This window comes from Mustela nivalis, assembly GCF_964662115.1.
Source record: "Mustela nivalis genome assembly, chromosome: 1".
In the NCBI taxonomy this organism is placed as follows: domain Eukaryota; kingdom Metazoa; phylum Chordata; class Mammalia; order Carnivora; family Mustelidae; genus Mustela; species Mustela nivalis.
Genome location: NC_139020.1, coordinates 183,531,384 through 183,549,026, shown reverse-complemented (window position 1 = coordinate 183,549,026; position 17,643 = coordinate 183,531,384). Strand labels below are relative to the sequence as shown.

The 17,643-nt window shown below is 42.4% G+C and overlaps 1 protein-coding gene across 25 annotated transcripts in view; it reads right to left on the bottom strand.

Annotated features, from left to right (window-relative positions):
* Positions 1-17,643, bottom strand: part of MAGI1 (membrane associated guanylate kinase, WW and PDZ domain containing 1) — a 627,461-nt gene that overhangs the window by 6,647 nt on the left and 603,171 nt on the right. For 7 of the 25 annotated variants that reach the window (XM_082726709.1, XM_082726685.1, XM_082726708.1 and 4 more), the window contains 6 exons: positions 16,618-16,911; positions 13,435-13,638; positions 4,835-4,928; positions 4,628-4,688; positions 3,526-3,669; positions 1,070-1,208 (listed from right to left, as the gene is read on the bottom strand). In XM_082726709.1, coding sequence (XP_082582835.1) covers positions 1,070-1,208; positions 3,526-3,669; positions 4,628-4,688; positions 4,835-4,928; positions 13,435-13,638; positions 16,618-16,911 — 936 coding nt within the window. The remainder of the gene's footprint in view (positions 1-1,069; positions 1,209-3,525; positions 3,670-4,627; positions 4,689-4,834; positions 4,929-13,434; positions 13,639-16,617; positions 16,912-17,643) is intronic. The other 18 variants (XM_082726703.1, XM_082726686.1, XM_082726700.1 and 15 more) reach the window with 3 other exon arrangements.

Sequence of the window (17,643 nt, the reverse complement as noted above, 5' to 3'; positions counted from 1 at the left end):
GAGTTATCCTTCTCTTTGAGCTGCATCTGAATTAAGGACCTCACCCAGTCCAAAATGCAACCGGGAATTGTGCAGAATGACTTTCGGAAAAGAGGGTGATAACAGATCAATCCCTAAGAAAGGGGACCAACGTATATGGGGACCATTCAATCACAGTTTCTATAGAAACTTCTGTAGACCTTTGGTTGGGAAGAAAAGCCCTACATCTAGGGCATAGCTTTTTTTTTCTTTTTTAATTTTAAATAAGACCTCAAATAAATAGGACATAATCATTATAATATACAATATTTTGCCATCAGAAGACTACACTATGTAAAGATCATTGCTGTTTACTCAAATCATGTCTACACATATGACAAAGGAACTCTATGTATAACCTGGCTTTCCCCATAGGAAAGGTATAGTAACATGTTTCCCTCATGATGAGCACTGGGAATCTATTTCATCCTTTTTCATCTAAAAACATATGGCTACTATATCAACAGTTTTGTTTGTCTTCTAGTAGTGGGCTCCGGTGGTCTGACTGGGGATAGGGACCAGCAACGGGGATATGCAGAAGTGTCATACACAGCGCCCAGAGGAGGTCAGCAAGGCCCCCAAATCATCTCAAAAAATTTCACGCCTCTTAAGCAAAAACATCAAGTAATCAAAAGAGCAAAAAATAAAGGAGAATTGTGCCTCAACATATCACTCAGGAAACCTGCTTTCCTGCTTCTGAAAAGGAGTATAGTCAGTTTGTGCTAACAATTGGGTCTGAGAAACAGTTTGGCACAGTTCCAACAAACATTCCTTCGCTCTTGGTTGGACTAGACAAAATGTTCTCTCTGATTATCAGAAAGGGGGCTACAAAGATCTTGTCTTAGGCCACGCCCCGGTCCACGTAAGCAAGCAAAAGGATGAAATGTGTAGAGATTTCAGAATAAGCGAGGCGAATAATCACATGGTGCGAAAGGCTGGTGAGACACTGGTGAATAGGGGGAAAACAAAAAGACTTTCCTGCTGCAGTTCTGGAGACAAATTCATGGAGTCATGCCAGGGAAGGAAGGAAGGTTTTCATAGTTTGACCCACCATATTCTGGTACCGAGCCGTCTCCCCGCTTCAGAAACAGACGGACCCTGCGGCCGCCATTCTTAATCAGTTCTATAGCCCGAGAATGCTTCATGTTTTTGGTGGTCTCGCCATTGATCTCTAAAATTTCATCACCAATCTGCCAAAGCAAGAGACAACAGAGTGAGGATATCACAAAGGATCTGACCAGCTGTCAAGGTGCTTTATGCTTTAAAATTCTTTCAATGAGTGATTTACTAAATATTTATTGAGTATATTCCAGAAAATCTCCTGTTGCTTAGGATCCAGCAGTAAAAAAACAAAAATGCCTATCCTCATGGAGATGACATGCTAACAGAAGAAAATTAACAAGAAAGTTAGAGACATATGTGTATGTTAGAAAGCACAAGTGCTACGGGGAAAAAAAAAATGAAGCAGTAAAAGGAATATTAATTGTCGCTAGGATGCCCCCTAGGATGGGGGGGCAGGATGCTAGGATGCCCCCCCCCACCAATGTTCTCCTCCTTATATTCATATCCTGTGTCATCTCTTTCCCTTCGAATGTGGGTTGGAAGAAGTGACCTGCTTCTGGCAAATGTGTTGTGATGTCAGCTCAAAGATGAAGTTACAAAATAATCCTGGCTTCTGTTTTATATGCCCCTCTTTTATTTTCTCATTTGTTCACTCTGGCACATGTAGTGAGCTGCCCCGCAGAGGTCATAGTAAAGAGATGAGGGAGAGCTAGGGCCAACAGCCCAAGAGGCCCGGAATCCTCCCAACAACCCTGTGAGTGAGCTTAGAAGCAAACACTTCCCCAGGTAAGCTTTCTGATGAGACCACAACCGTGGTTGATGCATGGATGTGGCATTTACTATGTGTCAGCTACTGTTCTAGGCACTGGAGATAAAGGAGTAAATAAGACAGGCAAGACTGTTACTCTCATGGAGCTTATTTTCCAGAAAGCACAAGAGGAAAAGTACTGGTTTTGAAGATGAAAGCCTTAGATTTGAGTCCTATCACTTACGAGCTAACTGATCTTGCTCTAATCCTTTAAAATCCTGGAACTCACTTTCTCATCCATAAAAGGGGGTGTTAACAACCCATCCCTGCCAAGGTGTGAGGACCAAATTGGGTAAGTCACATAAATGTGTCTTGTGAACTATATAGCATAATACAAAATACCATGATAATGACAGTTCATTCAATCAGAAACTTTTTTCAGTAAGCAAAGACATGGAAAAGCATACCCGATTGCCTTTAAAATTTAAACAAAAGCAATATACAGTGTCTCTACTCATTTGTGCTCAAGTCTTGCATATAATTGCATAAAAAATATGTAAGAAATTGGTAATCCGGTTTGACTTTGGAAACTATATTTTAAAATATGGATCATTTTCCACTAATTTTTTATAGCCATATTCATGGTCTACTTTCTCAATTAAAAAAAAAAAAACTCATTAAAAATTCAATCTGGAGGAGCCTGGGTGGCTCCGTCGATGAAGCGTCTGTCTCTCAACTTCAGCTCAGGTCGTGATCTCAGGTTCGAGCCCCGTGTCAAGCGGGGCACTTAGCCAGACGTTTGCCTGAGATTCACTCCCTTTCCCTCCGCCCCTCCCCAGCTCTTTCTCTCTCAATAAACAGACAGGTAGATAGATAAATACAGTCCTTCAAAAACAATCAATCTGAAAAAATTTAAAAAGCAATATTATGCCTTAAGTACAAATATTAAGTTCCCTACCCTTGGTCACTTTTTTCCCTCTTCACTCTGGACTAATTCCATGCACTTTTTTTCCTTTCTGGACCTGGCTGTCTGCTTTCTTTTCATCTGTAGCAAACTGCTCCCTGTGCATATGCCTCAAGCTAAGTGACCCCTCTATAATGATAACACTGATTTTTTTTTTTAAACCACCTAATCCCTCCCCTTCCCCCACCCCCAGAAAGGGACATATGCTTACACAGTAACAGACAGTAGATACCTATACAGAACAGAGTGATATTTTGGCATTTGAAATTTGCTGCTTTGACTACCATAGAGACATTCATGCCATGGAGATGCTGTGCTGAACTGACCTGTTCCTGAGGCTCGGGTAATACCGCTCGTGACTAGCTGGAGCCTGAACGGAGGTTACCACCCAGAATTTCAGCATTACAAGCCCTTCCTGCTCTGTAAGCATCCTGGTGTACCTTGGATTTCCTGTGAAGTGATGTCCCTGCCTTATGAGATTAAGTATAAGGACTATGGAACTGGAATTGGTAAAGTATTTACTTCAATTAACTTATAAGTAGTTTCAATCTTTCATTTCAGCTACCACCAACCATGCTTTAGGGAGAAATTTATCCTAGGGTGGGAGTCATGCACCTAGAGCAACCTGAGAACAGTAGAATATGCAGTTCTCAGGAATAAGAAGGTTCTAGCCACGTAAGGTCAAAAAGTCGCTGCAGATGACTTTTTTGTCCAGAATCCTCTTCCTACTTACCCTCATTTTTCCACACCTTTCTGCTGGACCGTCCTCTGCTAAGCGCAGGACATAGAGGTCCATGTTATATTCTCGGCCCCCTCGAAGACTGAAGCCAAATCCCTTGGCTCCTCTTTCCAGTTCCACAGTGTAAAAATCTTGCTCCTATTTAAAAAGAAAAAAAGAAATGCAGTCATTTGAGGTGAACGTCGGTCTATCTGTCCATATTTCTTCCCATCTCTTCCCAAATATTCTCTGTCATGGTGATTTGACAAAAAGGCGTGGTCTCTACCCTTCTCCTGGTGATTCCCCATTGTTTAGTAACGGTTATCCATCTTAGAAGGTTGCAGATGCAAATTTGGAAACATTCATGATCGTGCCTGCAGACTGCACACCAACATGCATATATTAAAATTTCATCAAGGAGGCCACAAATCATACTTGTGGCAGGAAAGGTCATTACATGATACCATCCTGCACAGTGCTGGACGTTCAGCCTCCATGCCCCACACCCGCAAAATGGCAGCAGTGTCTATCACTAGGACCCCAACAATGACCTCCTCACACTTGGGGAGGGGCCGCTACCCTGGCTGAGGAGAAGCATGAATGGATTGTTGAAGGCTCTGAGAAGGCCACTCAAAATTAACCCGTTTAATCATCCCCCAATATTTCCCAAATTTGCTTCACCTGCATCTTTGTGTGCTCCCTATTACCACCCTGCGGGATGGGCAGTTAGCTCTGAGCATCTCACCCGAAACTCACAAGGCTGAGAAAAGCCTTAACAGCAGCAACAACAAAAAGACATTTTCTAGGCATAAACACAGTTATGAATACCATGAGTAGTTATTCACGATTTTGTCTTTCTCTGCTGGCCAATTATGGTTTTTGATTTTGTTTTTTTCCCCACCTAGAAAAGGATCTCTCGGAATATTTTTCAAAGGTAGTAAAATAAAATGTCATTTCCTAGACAACGAAATGTGAGTACATATTCAGTATATCCTCTCACAAAAGGTTATTTATTTTAATGGAGAGTATCTTCTAAAAGATATCTCATAAACATAGCTTCAGAAAGTTGGAAGGAAATGTGCGAAGCAAACAGAGAAAAAAGAAGAATGGCCCTCACCTGTGTTGCCTGGGGTGCTTTGAACTCAAACTGAGATTCCGGCTTTGGTTTGGTGGTATTCCTGCCAAAGGGAGAGAAATAAATGTAAAAGCAAACCAAGGGGGAAACAGGAAGGGGAAAAAAAAATATATCAAGGATGAGTATCGTCAGGCCAGGAGTTAGTTTTTTCCCTTAAAGCTAACAAAAGCAACTAAAGTTATGTCTGACCTGGTCTCCTGGGCCCCTTGCTGAGAAGGGGTGTGTGTGGTGGTGATGGTGGCAATCTTCTCTGCATTGGTCAGCAAAGTGGCATTCGAAGACTCTGCAGGGAGAGACAACATAACAGAATGAAGGCCCTGGAGAAGAGATCAAACCAGGAGGGAAGCAGAAGTCCCATATCTGAAAGACAAGTCTGGTTTCTCTGTCACTGTGTGAAGCAGTTCTGACTTGAACTTCTAGACAATGAAGACCTAAAAGAACCGTTCTAAGATCTGTGATCTGAGGCATGTAAATCTCCATTACCCTCCTCGCAAGTGATATCCCCACAGATGAACGGAAGTGTTTGCCCCAGAACAGGCTACTGTAGAACTGTGCCCAGGGGACGTGTCTCTCCCTCTCTCACACTTAAAAATAGCTGCACCACGCCCGCACTGTTTCTCCCCAGAATGGTACCAGTTAATGGTAAAAAAAAATAGTAAAAATAGTAAATCTCTACTGATGTTTCCCGCAATTTGTTAGCCATGTTTCGTAAGTCGGCTTGGTTTCCTCAGGGGAATATTAAAATCAGAAGTGTGCTAACATCTTGTTAACTACACGCACACACAAAACGTCTACCTTCTTCCTCACTGCTTCTAATGAAGCACAACTGGAAACTGGGGTTCTTCGCAGATCTCATCACTGATGGAAGATGAATTCCAAAATGTGCATTAGTCAGAGCCAGAGTTTGTAAATATAAGTTGTATAAATCATGAAGCCACCCGAATGTAATGAATATGATTACATTCTTATGGAAATGGACTTTCTTCTCCACTAACCACATTCATAAGCGACTTCATTAATCTCTAGAAGTGTGGAGATCCAGAATTTGAAAACACTCACAAACATGCCCTATAGACTGCACACCAACACGCATATATTAAAATGTAATCACTTACATAGTAATGGTTATATAGCCTTTTACTAATTATTTCTCCATTAAGATCAAGGTAGATAGCACACAATTATGAGCAAGTTGCACTTTTTAGATAGACTGTTTGGAACTTGGCATACATTTTCTTATCAAGAAAAATACTAAAGGGCGCCTGGGTGGCTCAGTGGGTTAAAGCCTCTGCCTTTGGCTCAGGTCATGATCCCAGGGTCCTGGAATCGAGACCTGCGTCGGGCTCTCTGCTCAGCAGGGAACCTGCTTCCTCCTCTCTCTCTGCCTGCCTCTCTGCCTACTTGGGATCTCTGATAAATAAAAAAATAAAAAAATAAATCTTTAAAAAAATACTAAATGTGGTCATTAGGTTCTCAGATTAGCCTATGAATGCCTATTTAAAGCACAGTGTGCAGTGAATTCTGCAAGTTCCTAGGAGTCCACCAGTTCATAGTAGGCATTCCAATGCTTGCAGATTACATATACTCACCCTAATGCATAACAAAGTTTCTATGGGAAAATGTGTGAAGTAGTCCCACCTGGGATACCTGGACTGCATCTCTTCTCCCTTGTAATCCTGGGTGACAGAGCATCCCTGAAACTCCAATTCCTTATGGTCTATCTTCCATTTTAATTTTTTTAAAAGATTTTATTTATTTATTTGACAGAGAGAGATGACAAGCAGGCAGAGAGGCAGGCAGAGAGAGAGAGAGGAGGAAGCAGGCTCCCTGCTGAGCAGAGAGCCTGATGCGGGGCTCGATCCCAGGACCCTGAGATCATGACCTGAGCCGAGGCAGCGGCTTAACCCACTGAGCCACCCAGGCGCCCCTCCATTTTAATTTCCTAAGGATATTAACTCAGCTTGGGTCTTGCTTCCTGTTATTTTATTGCATTACACAGTTAAAATCATGGCCTTGAGATCCAATCCACCTTCCCATTCATTAGCTGTATGCCTTATTTTCTTCATCTGATGGAAGGGGATGATAACGTAGCTCTCCTCTTTGATAATAGTATATGGAAAGCTTCATAGAGTATGACATACCATAAGCACTCCATACACCTTTCTTGTACCTATGGCTCTTGTTGCCACTTCTACTTTTGATTTATTATCATGGAAACTTACATGTTCTGCAAAATGAGAGAGCTGAATTATGATTTTAACAGTCTATATTCCACACATAAAGTCCAGGATGCTGAGAGCTAAGGCACAAGTTTAATAAGAAAATGTAACTAGATCAAGTAAACTGTAAAGTGAATCCAATTCATCTTTTAGGACAGGTTTCCCGTGGTCTGTTTAAACCTACAGATTCTGCGGGAAAGGAACCTGTGGTCAATTAAGGATGAGAAATAATGGGTGAAATAGAGGGAAGTGTTTTTGTGTGTATTTTGTTTTCCCTACGAGCATAATCAGAGCCTATACTATGCCAATGTACCTTGCAACCCCCTCCTGAGCTGGGGAGGTGGTGTTCCTTAGGCTTCATGGGAGGCAGCTGTCCCATTAGGAGGTCAGCTTCCAGACTCAGAATGTCTGGCAGTGTGCACCCCCAGCTCGGTCATTTACAGGCTGGGACTTATGCAAAGTCACGTAAACCTCCTATGCCTCAGTTTTCTCGTCTGTCCCTGTAGGACAACAGAAGTAGCCAAGAAAATTCGTGTAAAGATCATCTGAGAGCAAAGTGTTGGGGATAGTGCCTGGCACTTAAAAACGATGCAGAAGACGATTAGCACATTTTTTATTGGGAGCATGTATTTATTACTGTTATTACAATATTAAAACTGTATTATTAGTACATTTTGATGAGTGCAGTTAACTGGCACAACCAAGTGATAAATCTATGTGATTTTCCATAAAGTACACCCACTGTGTCAGAACAACGGACTCAGAGGCTGCACTGCCTATCAATATGATTCACTAGAAGTTTCATCAACCCCTGTATTGGTCCTTTAAAAAAATTAATATTGCTCATTGTAATTAATTTTATGGAGACTCTCTGGGAAATCACAAGATTGTTCGGGCCGTGGGGAAATCATAATCAGGATACCAAAAAGAACGTTTCCTTGTAATTAAAGTGATTATAATTACTGAATTGTGCAGGAGTTCCCCTTTTGAGTTCTTGTGTGTTTTTGGTAGCTAGGGTTTTTCAAGGCAGATCAGGTCCCATTCTGAAACTTTTTTTTTTTTTAATTTCTGTGCTTTCATGAGTTGATGAGTTATGACAGATAATCACTCAATACACATATAAATAGAATTCTTTTATTAATCTTCCTCCTATCTTTCGCTTGCTATTTTCTGCATATTTATATGCAAATCTGTTTTGAAGATTAACTTTAAGCATTTATAAAATTAACATTTATATGCAAATGATTATTGGAGCACACTGAATTTTCCTCCTATTGCTGTATTTCTTAATCTCTGAGCCACCGCCATTTCTTGATAGTTTACGAAGTGCCAAGCTCTGTGCTAAGTGCATTTCCACATGTCCTATTTCATTTCATTCTTATGACTCAATGAAATTGGGGCAGTTATTCCCCCACTTTACAGATGGAGACACTTAGGCTTAGGAAAGGTAGGTAACACGCCCAAAGTCATCCAGTCTTATTCCCACTGACAAGGGAATTATGTGTCAGTATCAAGGAAATCCTATCTAATTGGTTGGTGTGTTCGTTTCAAATAAGCAGTGCCTTTATCTCACTGCATAAATACCACCAACTATCACAGCTTAATTAAAAAACAAAATACTCTGCTTTGACTCAAGATTTCATGAGCCATCTTCTAAGCACTTAAATAATTTTTAGCATACCCCGGATTTCCAGGATGCTTTTATTTCAATAAAGTTATACTTATTTTTATTAAACTTTCAAGTCTTCATTTAGAATTATACCAAGACTTTATGCGTTGAAATTCTCTCTAGCTTTTTAAAATACAGAGATAAAGGCCATTACCACAGATCTACAGCTCCATCCCCAAATAAAATTTGCCCCATATAACAAGAGCCAGATAAAAGAGCCTCCTCCAGCACAGTTATTATGAATGGATGTCAATGTATTTGACTCTTAAAACTCCAAGATAGATGGACAGATTAGCTATTTTTATGATAAATTCCAGAAAGTGTCCTCTATCATTTATTAAACAGTGTTTACACCTACTTTAGTTCTCTCAGAGGAATGAAAATAGATATTACTACACTTTCTATATCAATCAAGTCTCAAGCAAAGCATATGCTGGCTCTCAAGGCAGTATCACGGTGTTGTGCTAAATCAGGGCACTAACTTCTGACAGGAGCTTCTACCTTGGGTTTCAGTATCTCCGTGACAAGTGATTACAGTTCCAACCTAGACCCCATGTTAATACCTTTAGCGTGCAGTACGGAATCCACACTATAGAGCCAAACAAATCAACAAAGGATACAACCATTTCTTTCATAAATATTTGAATGCATAAATACACATGTAATAAATATCTAAAGGAAGTGTTTGAAAATTTGAATCCCATAAATATTAGAAGCTCTGGGAGACTTCCAACATGTGTTATGGTTGGAACCCTCTTCCTTTTACCCCTATCCCTTTGCAAGCTATTGGAACCAGAGAGCCTTCTATTGAGAGATATTTATACCATCCTATGCCTTTGCCAAGGAAATAGCCATGTTTGGGTTGCCATGCCCTTAAGCATTTATAAAATTAACATTTATATGCAAATGATTATTGGAGCACACTGAATTTTCCTCCTATAAAGTATATAACAAATACTTTGAATCAGAGTGGTCTGAATTTAAGACTTAATATAAGTAACTTATTTTATAAATATCTAGAACTTGATTCATATGGATGGTTCTGTGTTAGTTTGAATAAGTCAAGGGTTTGCCCTGTCTGATTAAAGTCTCATTCCCACCCAGATTTCACAGACTATTTCTACAGAAGGTGAGTAGTAGGAAACATGTGGGACTAGACTTGTCAGGTGTCAGATTCAGTATGTTTGGCTATTCCTCTGGGCCTTTCTGTGCTGCCTTTACATATTTATTATCCCCTGCCCACATTTCATAGGACAAAATGTTCTGCCTCTGTTGCACCTCCCACTCTGGTCCCAAAGATAGTTAAAAGCAGACAAGGTGAGGACCCTTGATCTAGCCCTGTCCAAGATGTGGGAAGACAGGCCTTCTAGGAACAGAGTAAGCCAAATAAAGGAAAAGTCATGTTTCCTAATCTTTGTTTGAAGGGGGCACAGAGAAATGGGAGAAGCAGAGTTAGGGAAAATACAGAAATAAGTCGAGAGAGTACAACAATGACAAGAAAAAAAAAGGATTAGGTACCAGGAGCTAGGGAAAGAAGTGGATCCCGAGTGGGTTCTGTGCTCTACCCAAAAGACAACGTGTTTCCCCACCTTCTTAAAGTGCCTCCCAGGGTTTCTGATCAAAGTACTTGGGATAGCATGGGTTTCTAAGAACTTCAGTCTCCTTGCAAAGACCACAACACGAACAGTCTTTGGGCTACTTGATGAATTAACCATTCATGTGAAAAGGAGGGCAGAGGTCCCTACAGAAACCCCCTTTTATTCTACAGTTCTCTGCTTCTAACACACCTTTGCAGAAAGGAAGTGATCTGCCATGTGTTTCCCTTCATCAGACTTTCATTCATGGTCACTCTGTCTTCTAAGTGTTTGCAAACTTCTCCTGGATTATTCCAACATTTCTCCAGAAATCCGACTCCCCTGCTTCAGTTTTAATTTCCAAAGCAGCCATTTTTGGCTCTATTAAGAAGATGAGCATCAGAAACCCACCCTCTGTCAAACTTGATTTCCTTTACCTGGCTTCTGAAATTTACAGAGTAATTGATGAAGAGTTTTATTATCATGGCAATGAACTACTGCAGTATTTTGGGATGAAATCACATCCTGGGCAGCATGTGGGTCCTCAACTACATTGTATCAGCTGTCACATTTACTTCTAGCCAAGAGAGTATATGATGTGTCTAGTTGAATTTCATATTAAGTATTGAAGTTTAAAAAAAAAAAAAAAATGCCTTTTTACTCACAACCGCTACTGGATAATTCACCTTGCACTATATTTTTTTTTTTTGGTGTTCAGATTTTCCAAAATGTTTCCATTGCATTTTATTAAATTAAGTCAATACCTAGTATGTGCACAGTAGTATAAGGTGCTTTTGCATATTTGTATCTTTCCTGATTTCAAACTTCTTTTTCTAAGCCCTTCCCTCAAGGAGGTACTTTCTTTCCTTCCTTCCTTCCTTCTTTGGACATTATCCTTCCCATATTAAGACTGACCAATATAGACACAGCAACTCAATGCCTGTGTTGCATTCCTCTGGATTCGTTTTTTGAAATCTCTGTACAGCATGTAGATAGACATATCTAAATTTATATACTACATTTGGCTCTCTCAACCACTTCTCACTTAATTTTTCTGGCTTCCTTCATCCTTTCCATTAGGAACCTATGTTCTATAATCCTGTGATCACATTCCTAAATTGCAACTGCCTTCCAGAGTGGTGAGCTGGTGGAATGGACCCTCAAACCACATGGTAAATTACCATGCATCTGAGACAGGGTGAAGGAGAACAGCAATCAAGGAGCTATTTTTTCCTCCACATTTGGTATGGGGTATTTTTGGCTCAGAGAAAATTCTCAGGTTTTGGAACCGACAATTTTCAAATATTTATTGTTTGGTTTAGGATTTATTTTTTTTCTGAAAGGCACAGTTTATACCACTTGAATTTGAAACTAATAGGGATTGCTTTCTACCAACTATACAAATATTCATTGGGTGAATTACTTTCAGATAAAATCTCTGATTTTCTTATTTTACAGATCAAGGACAGAATTTTTTTTTTTTTAAAAGATCTTTTTTATTTATCTGAGAGAGAGAGAGAGAGCACAAGCAAGGGGGAGGAGCAGAGGGAGAGGGAAAAGCCTACTCCATGCTGAGCAGGGAGCCTGATTTGGGGCTCAATCCCAGGACCCCAGGATCATGACCTGAGCTGAAGGCAGATGTTTAACCGACTGAGCCACTCAGGTGGCTCAAGGACATAGAATTTTCATCACACTATCTCCTCAAACTACATTTCTTCTCAAAGAATACTGACTTTTAGAATATGTACTTTATTTTATAACACATATAGTAATTGCAAACAAAAAAGACATGGAAATATTTGAGACAAGTAGCACTTTCCTCCCAAAGGCAAAGTCTGCTTAGGCTGAAGTCCGTAGTCAGGACTTAATTCTCTGAAGAATGTATATTTAGTGACATCAGCGTATCAACTTCATCTTTATTGAATATGAATAACGAGTGGGGCGCCTGGGTGGCTCACTCAGTGAAGCGTCAGCTCTCAGTTTTGGCTCAGGTCATGATCTCAGGATCGTGAGACTGAATCCTGTGTCAGCTCTGTGCCCAGCACAGTCTACTTGATATTCTCTCTCCCCGCCTCCTTCTGACCCCTGCTCCTCCTGTTCACTCTTCTATCCTCTCCTCCTAAAATAAATAAGTCAATCTTAAAAAAGAAATGAATAATGAGCATTGATACTTCCTGCTATATAACTTCACATTGTGTGAGGGCTATCCTATATGCTGTAGGAGGTTAGGAAGCATCTCTGGCCTTTAACCACTAAACCCGCATTAGCACCCACTCCAGACAGTGCCAAATGTCCCCTCGGGGGCAGAATCGCCAATGGCATAAAAGAAACGAGATTTCAATTTAACCAAATAATCAAGCGAACTGACAAACAAAAACAGGCCTAGTTTAATGCAGATATAACCTATCAAAAAAGAGGTTTTACTCTTTTTTTCACCCACATGCAAAAATTAGACAAACCAAGTAGGCACAAACCCTAAGGATCTCTTATTCAACAAAAACCTTTCGCATATTCACTTATTCTGGAAAAAAAAAAAGGGGGATTTGCTCTGAATTGTCACCATGTAGGTTTTGTGGTGTCACCATATCATACAGTTAAATTTTAGTTTTTATTTAGGGGCACCTGGGTGGCTCAGTGGGTTAAGCCTCTCCCTTTGGCTCAGGTCATGGTCTCGGGATCCTGGGATCTAGCCCTGCATTGGGCTCTCTGCTCAGCGGGGAGCCTGCTCCCCCCCCCCCGCCCCCGCCACTGCCTCTCTGCCTACTTGTGATCTCTCTCTCTGTCAATTAAATAGAAAAGATCTTTAAAAAAATTATTTTATTTAATTTATTAATTTGTCTTTAAATAGGCTGAACTCAACGACTCTGAGATCAAGAGTCCCATTCTCTATTGACTGAGCCAGCCAGGCACCCTTCATACAGTTAAATTTTAGTGATTTAAAACAAACAAAACAAAACAAAACTTTAAATGATTTCCAGATAGACCATCAGAGGATCTTTACCACCTGTATTCAAACTACTCTATCATTGTAAGGACAAGGGTACCAAAACCAAAATAAGACAGGGAAAGTTAAGATTTTCTGCAATGTTTGTATCTGCAGCAACACAGGGTCCCAGGCAGAGGATTACGTAAAAGGGTGGGGGGCGGGGTTTAGCAATGGTGGCTTACATCTGTAGGATGGGTAGCTCCTTAGGGAGGGGTGCGCCTGCCTCTCAGTCAACTCTTTTCTATTACATGGATCCTGATGACAGGGAGACAGAGGGAGAGAGAGCAAGAGACCCAGAAAGAGCTCGAGAGGGAATGAGAGACACAAGACGTATACTTTACCATCCCCGGGAATGATGCGGAGGGTAACTGTGTTTCCTGCTTCCTTGATTAGGTTGACAATGTCTGAATGGGACTTGTTGGTGATGGAACATCCATTCACTGCCAGGATCCGGTCTCCCACTTTCAGCTTGCCACATCGGTCTGCAGGACTCCCCTCAATAATCCGACCTATTTTGTGAGGCATAGCCACACATGCATTGCCTGCTTTGGTATGGAGTGTTTATTTTATTTTTTTAAGTTACGTGGGAATATAGCGAAGGGAGGAGAAAAAGGGTTGAAAAGGGAAAGAGAAGGTTAAGTGTTAATTAATTAAAGCATTAAGCAAATGTTATTAAAGGAGAGCTCTGTGCCGATGGTCAAAACATGGGCAACACTCAGGGCCTGCGTGGGAGGGGCTGCCGCCCTACGGAGGCCCCTCCCCACTGTGCTCCCTGCCCCGCTCCAAATGTGGGGAGAACCCCAGCTTCCCTCCTTCGATCACTGACAAAATCGGTGAGATTTAGCAACTTCAGAGATTCTCAAAAGCCCCAAAATAACTCGCTGTCAGCTTATTCTGGGTCTGCAAATGTGAAGCCCAGCGCTGGGATGGATGTTTTTACACATTCCATGTTCGCGTCGCTTCATTTTTGCCAGCTGCTGTTTAAGCTTCTGCCAATGTTTTGTTCTTTCTCCATTTAGAAAAAAAATAATCACTAGACGTCTGGGAAGGCATGAGCGTCTGCTACCACCAAAATTCCCCCCGAAAACACCTAATGGACAAACACTTAGTCTTGCTGCCTTCTATCCAGAATGATGAAAGCTTTAGGAAAAAGGCACAATTACAAGACATAAGCCAACAAAGCCATCCAAGCGTGACCCCTATTTCTCCTTTTATGACCTTTGTTCAATCAGCCCATCCTGTATGCTTTCAGGGTAGCGCCCCCGCCCCCCCACGATGGCTCATTAGGTCTGAAATCCTCCTCCTTCCTCACAAAAATCCCCTCCCTGGACTCTGAAAACCTGGTATCTACTCAGGCTAAGGACAGTGATCCAAAGCTAGGTTCAAATCCTTCTTCAGCCCTCTCCTTTGATCATTTCCTTTCTCATGATCAGTGATTGCACATCTATGATGTGAAAACCAGGAAAAATACATGTGAAGAGGAAAGCTTTCCTTGCACTCTGAGGCACCCCATGTCACAACCACAAGTACCGCTAACTTCTAGAGAGGGAAGGGAGACTGGCTTTGAGTCCTGACATAGGGTCTGCCATCAAATGCACGTTGACCTATTTTGAGAATTCATCTTTCTGAGGACTGTGAAGCTAGTTATGCAGAGGAGTCACCTTTTGGAAAGGATGATAATATGAATGTGGGAGACACTGAAACTAACCAAGCAGGCACTTCTGTCATAATTTGGACCTTGAGGATAAAATACGGGGGGGGGGCATTATAATTTCTTTGATTTTTCAGCATCTTTGCCTGAGTGTGTATCATTGCATGTAAGGTCAAGGCCACAGAATCTTTAAAAAGGAAGCCAAAGGTCTTTTGAAATCCAAAAGGCAGGTCTGGAAGGCTTCCATACTCAAATCCAAGGTCCAGATTAAGTGGAACCCCTCTCCATGGACAGCCCCAGTGAGAACGGTATCAAACAGCAGGTGTGAGGAAAGCTCTGCGTAGTCTGAAACAGAAGTCTCATGCAAGGTATTAGGGAAAGCAGAATTTGTTTAAGAAGAGCCAGAGGAAAACGATCACAGACCAGATCGTGAGAAAACATTGATATTCATTAAATAACAGAGCCTCCCTCCTGACAGATCTATCTCATTGTAAAACTGAAACCGACCATTCAGAAATCCTGAAGACATAGGGGGTGCACGGGGACAATCAAATCGTAGATCTGAAGATAGCAATGGCAATTCTTCCCTCCTTGCCTTTCTTTAGATTTTTAAATTAAGCAGAAAGTCCCCCAAATTAATTGACAAACAAAACCCCCCAAACCTCGCCTTGGTGTCCAGTCATCCATTCATGACATGCCATGATAACTCGTTAATGGAGCTCCCAAAAGCACTGTTAGTAATGGTTTTTGTTACTGTAGCCACACATGCATAGACTGGACTGACTCAGTCTCCAAGTGAACAGACCTCAGGGGAAATGCTTTAGCAGGAAGCAACATACAGACTACATGATGGTAAACGGAGTTCTACCGGATCAGAAAGCTGAAGGGAAGGAGCACTTTGCCTGATCTTAGTCACCAGTTACCTGGGCCACTGGTTATCAGACTCTTGTGGACAAGTCATTTGGGAAGCAGCGGAGTAAATTTCAAAGCCTGCACAGCCCTTTCCCCATCTCCCACCCTATTCGGTATTAATGAACAAATGTGCTTGGGGGATTAACAGGTGACTTTTTATCTAATGAGGAAGATGGATCATTTTTAGAGTACATTTTTATAATCTGTTAATAGATTCACAGATTACGAGTTTCTTGGACTCATGTGGGTCCTGTTTGCCTTTGCTAGTATACCCATCTGTTAACCTTCTGAGAGGGTGACAACTGCATTTCTCCATATTCTGCTAGAACCCCCAACCTCTGGATAAGATGGGAAAAATCAGCCCTGCTGAGATTCCAGGGCAGTGAAGACAAACAGCTCTTAACTCAGATCTTAACTAGATTCTTAAGCAGATAATGGTAAAAATATTGTTTTTAAAAATTAAAAATTTCAGATGTGGACAGAGTATCCAAACGACACAGTAAGGTCAACCGGGAACTTCATGTGATGATGTTGACTCTCTATTGGTACTATTCCCTAGGCATTTTTATAGCCATAGGCTTATTCCCAAAACTTCCACCTGGTGAGCTATATCCTACTCAAGACCTCACAAAGGCATTCTTTGCCCATGATTTCTCACTCTACACTAGCAAGGGGTCGCTCTTCAAATTTCAAGCAAATTTCATTTATGAAGGTTGTGTTGCGCGTGAACAGGCATTCTGCATGGAAGTCGAAAGGTTAAAAGGAAAGAAATCCAACCTTCAGGAGGGGAAAAGCTATGGAACAGACTCCATCCCCAATTAAGACTTTAATTACCTGCAGCGAAAAGCATGAAGGCATTTCTGTTAATGAGATTTTGGCCCTCTTTCCTTCCCAACACAACGCCCTTGCGCTCGCCGCGGGCAGCCCGGGAAGCTTCCGGGGGAGCGGACGGGACACTCACCAAAAGTCGTGCCGGCCTCGGGCCTGCTCACCGAGGACACGATGACGAAGCCGAAGCCCTCGTTCTCGCCGCGCCGGATCTCCACGTCGTAGGGCTGCACGGCCGTGCTGACCACGCCGCTGCCGCCGCCGCCGCCGCTGCCGATGCCGCTGGTGCTCCCGCTGCCGGAGCTCACCGTGTTCAGGGAGTTCTGGCTGCCCTGCGGGGTGCGCTTCTCCTCGGTCAGCGAGGCGGGCTGGTTGCTGCTGTGATGGGAGGAGGCCGGCGAGGGCACCTCGTTCTCGGCTTTGGGGGCTTCAGGAGAGAGAGAGAGAGGGTGGGGGGCCCGACTCAGCCACCCTCCTTCCTGCTCCGCCTGCCTGCAGCCCGCGCGCCACAGCATTGCAAGGAGGCCCCAGCCCCTTCTCCCTTAAGTAGCTCGTGTCCAGCAGCTGCTGCCGGGAGCCCAGAGGAAGGCAGCCCAGGGGACCACAACCTACTGAATGTCAGCATCCGCTCTCAGGTTCCACGTGGCTGCCACCAGCCCCTCTGAACTGCTTCCCAGGGCACGAATCAGAGGAAGGGGAGCAGAAGCGCGGGTGTGGTCCGCACCTGTGAGGACCCCCACTTTTACAGCACAGATCTCAGCGTCCATTCACCTGTCATGACCCTCAAGAGTCACATGGCGGCTCAGCCTGCCAAACAGCGCTGCTTTCCATTTTTCCATTGCACGGGACTGGGCTGGTTGACTGGACCATTAAAGTTACCTTACGGTGGGATTCTTGACAACACCCGTCAGAAGTACACTTAGGTTCTCTTCCTACTTTCCAAATGTCATCGCCTACTCTGATCACACTCCTGGGTACGTCAGCCTTCCTCAGAGTCCCCGTTTTATTGTTCCCTCAGGTGACAGGATAAAGCACACCAAAACAGCCAAAATAATAAGCAGGAGTGACCCAGGGTTGATGCCACACACAAAATGTGTGTTCAGGTTTTGTGTGACGACATTTATTCCCGAAGCTTCTTCCTTCATATATTTCTTTTTAT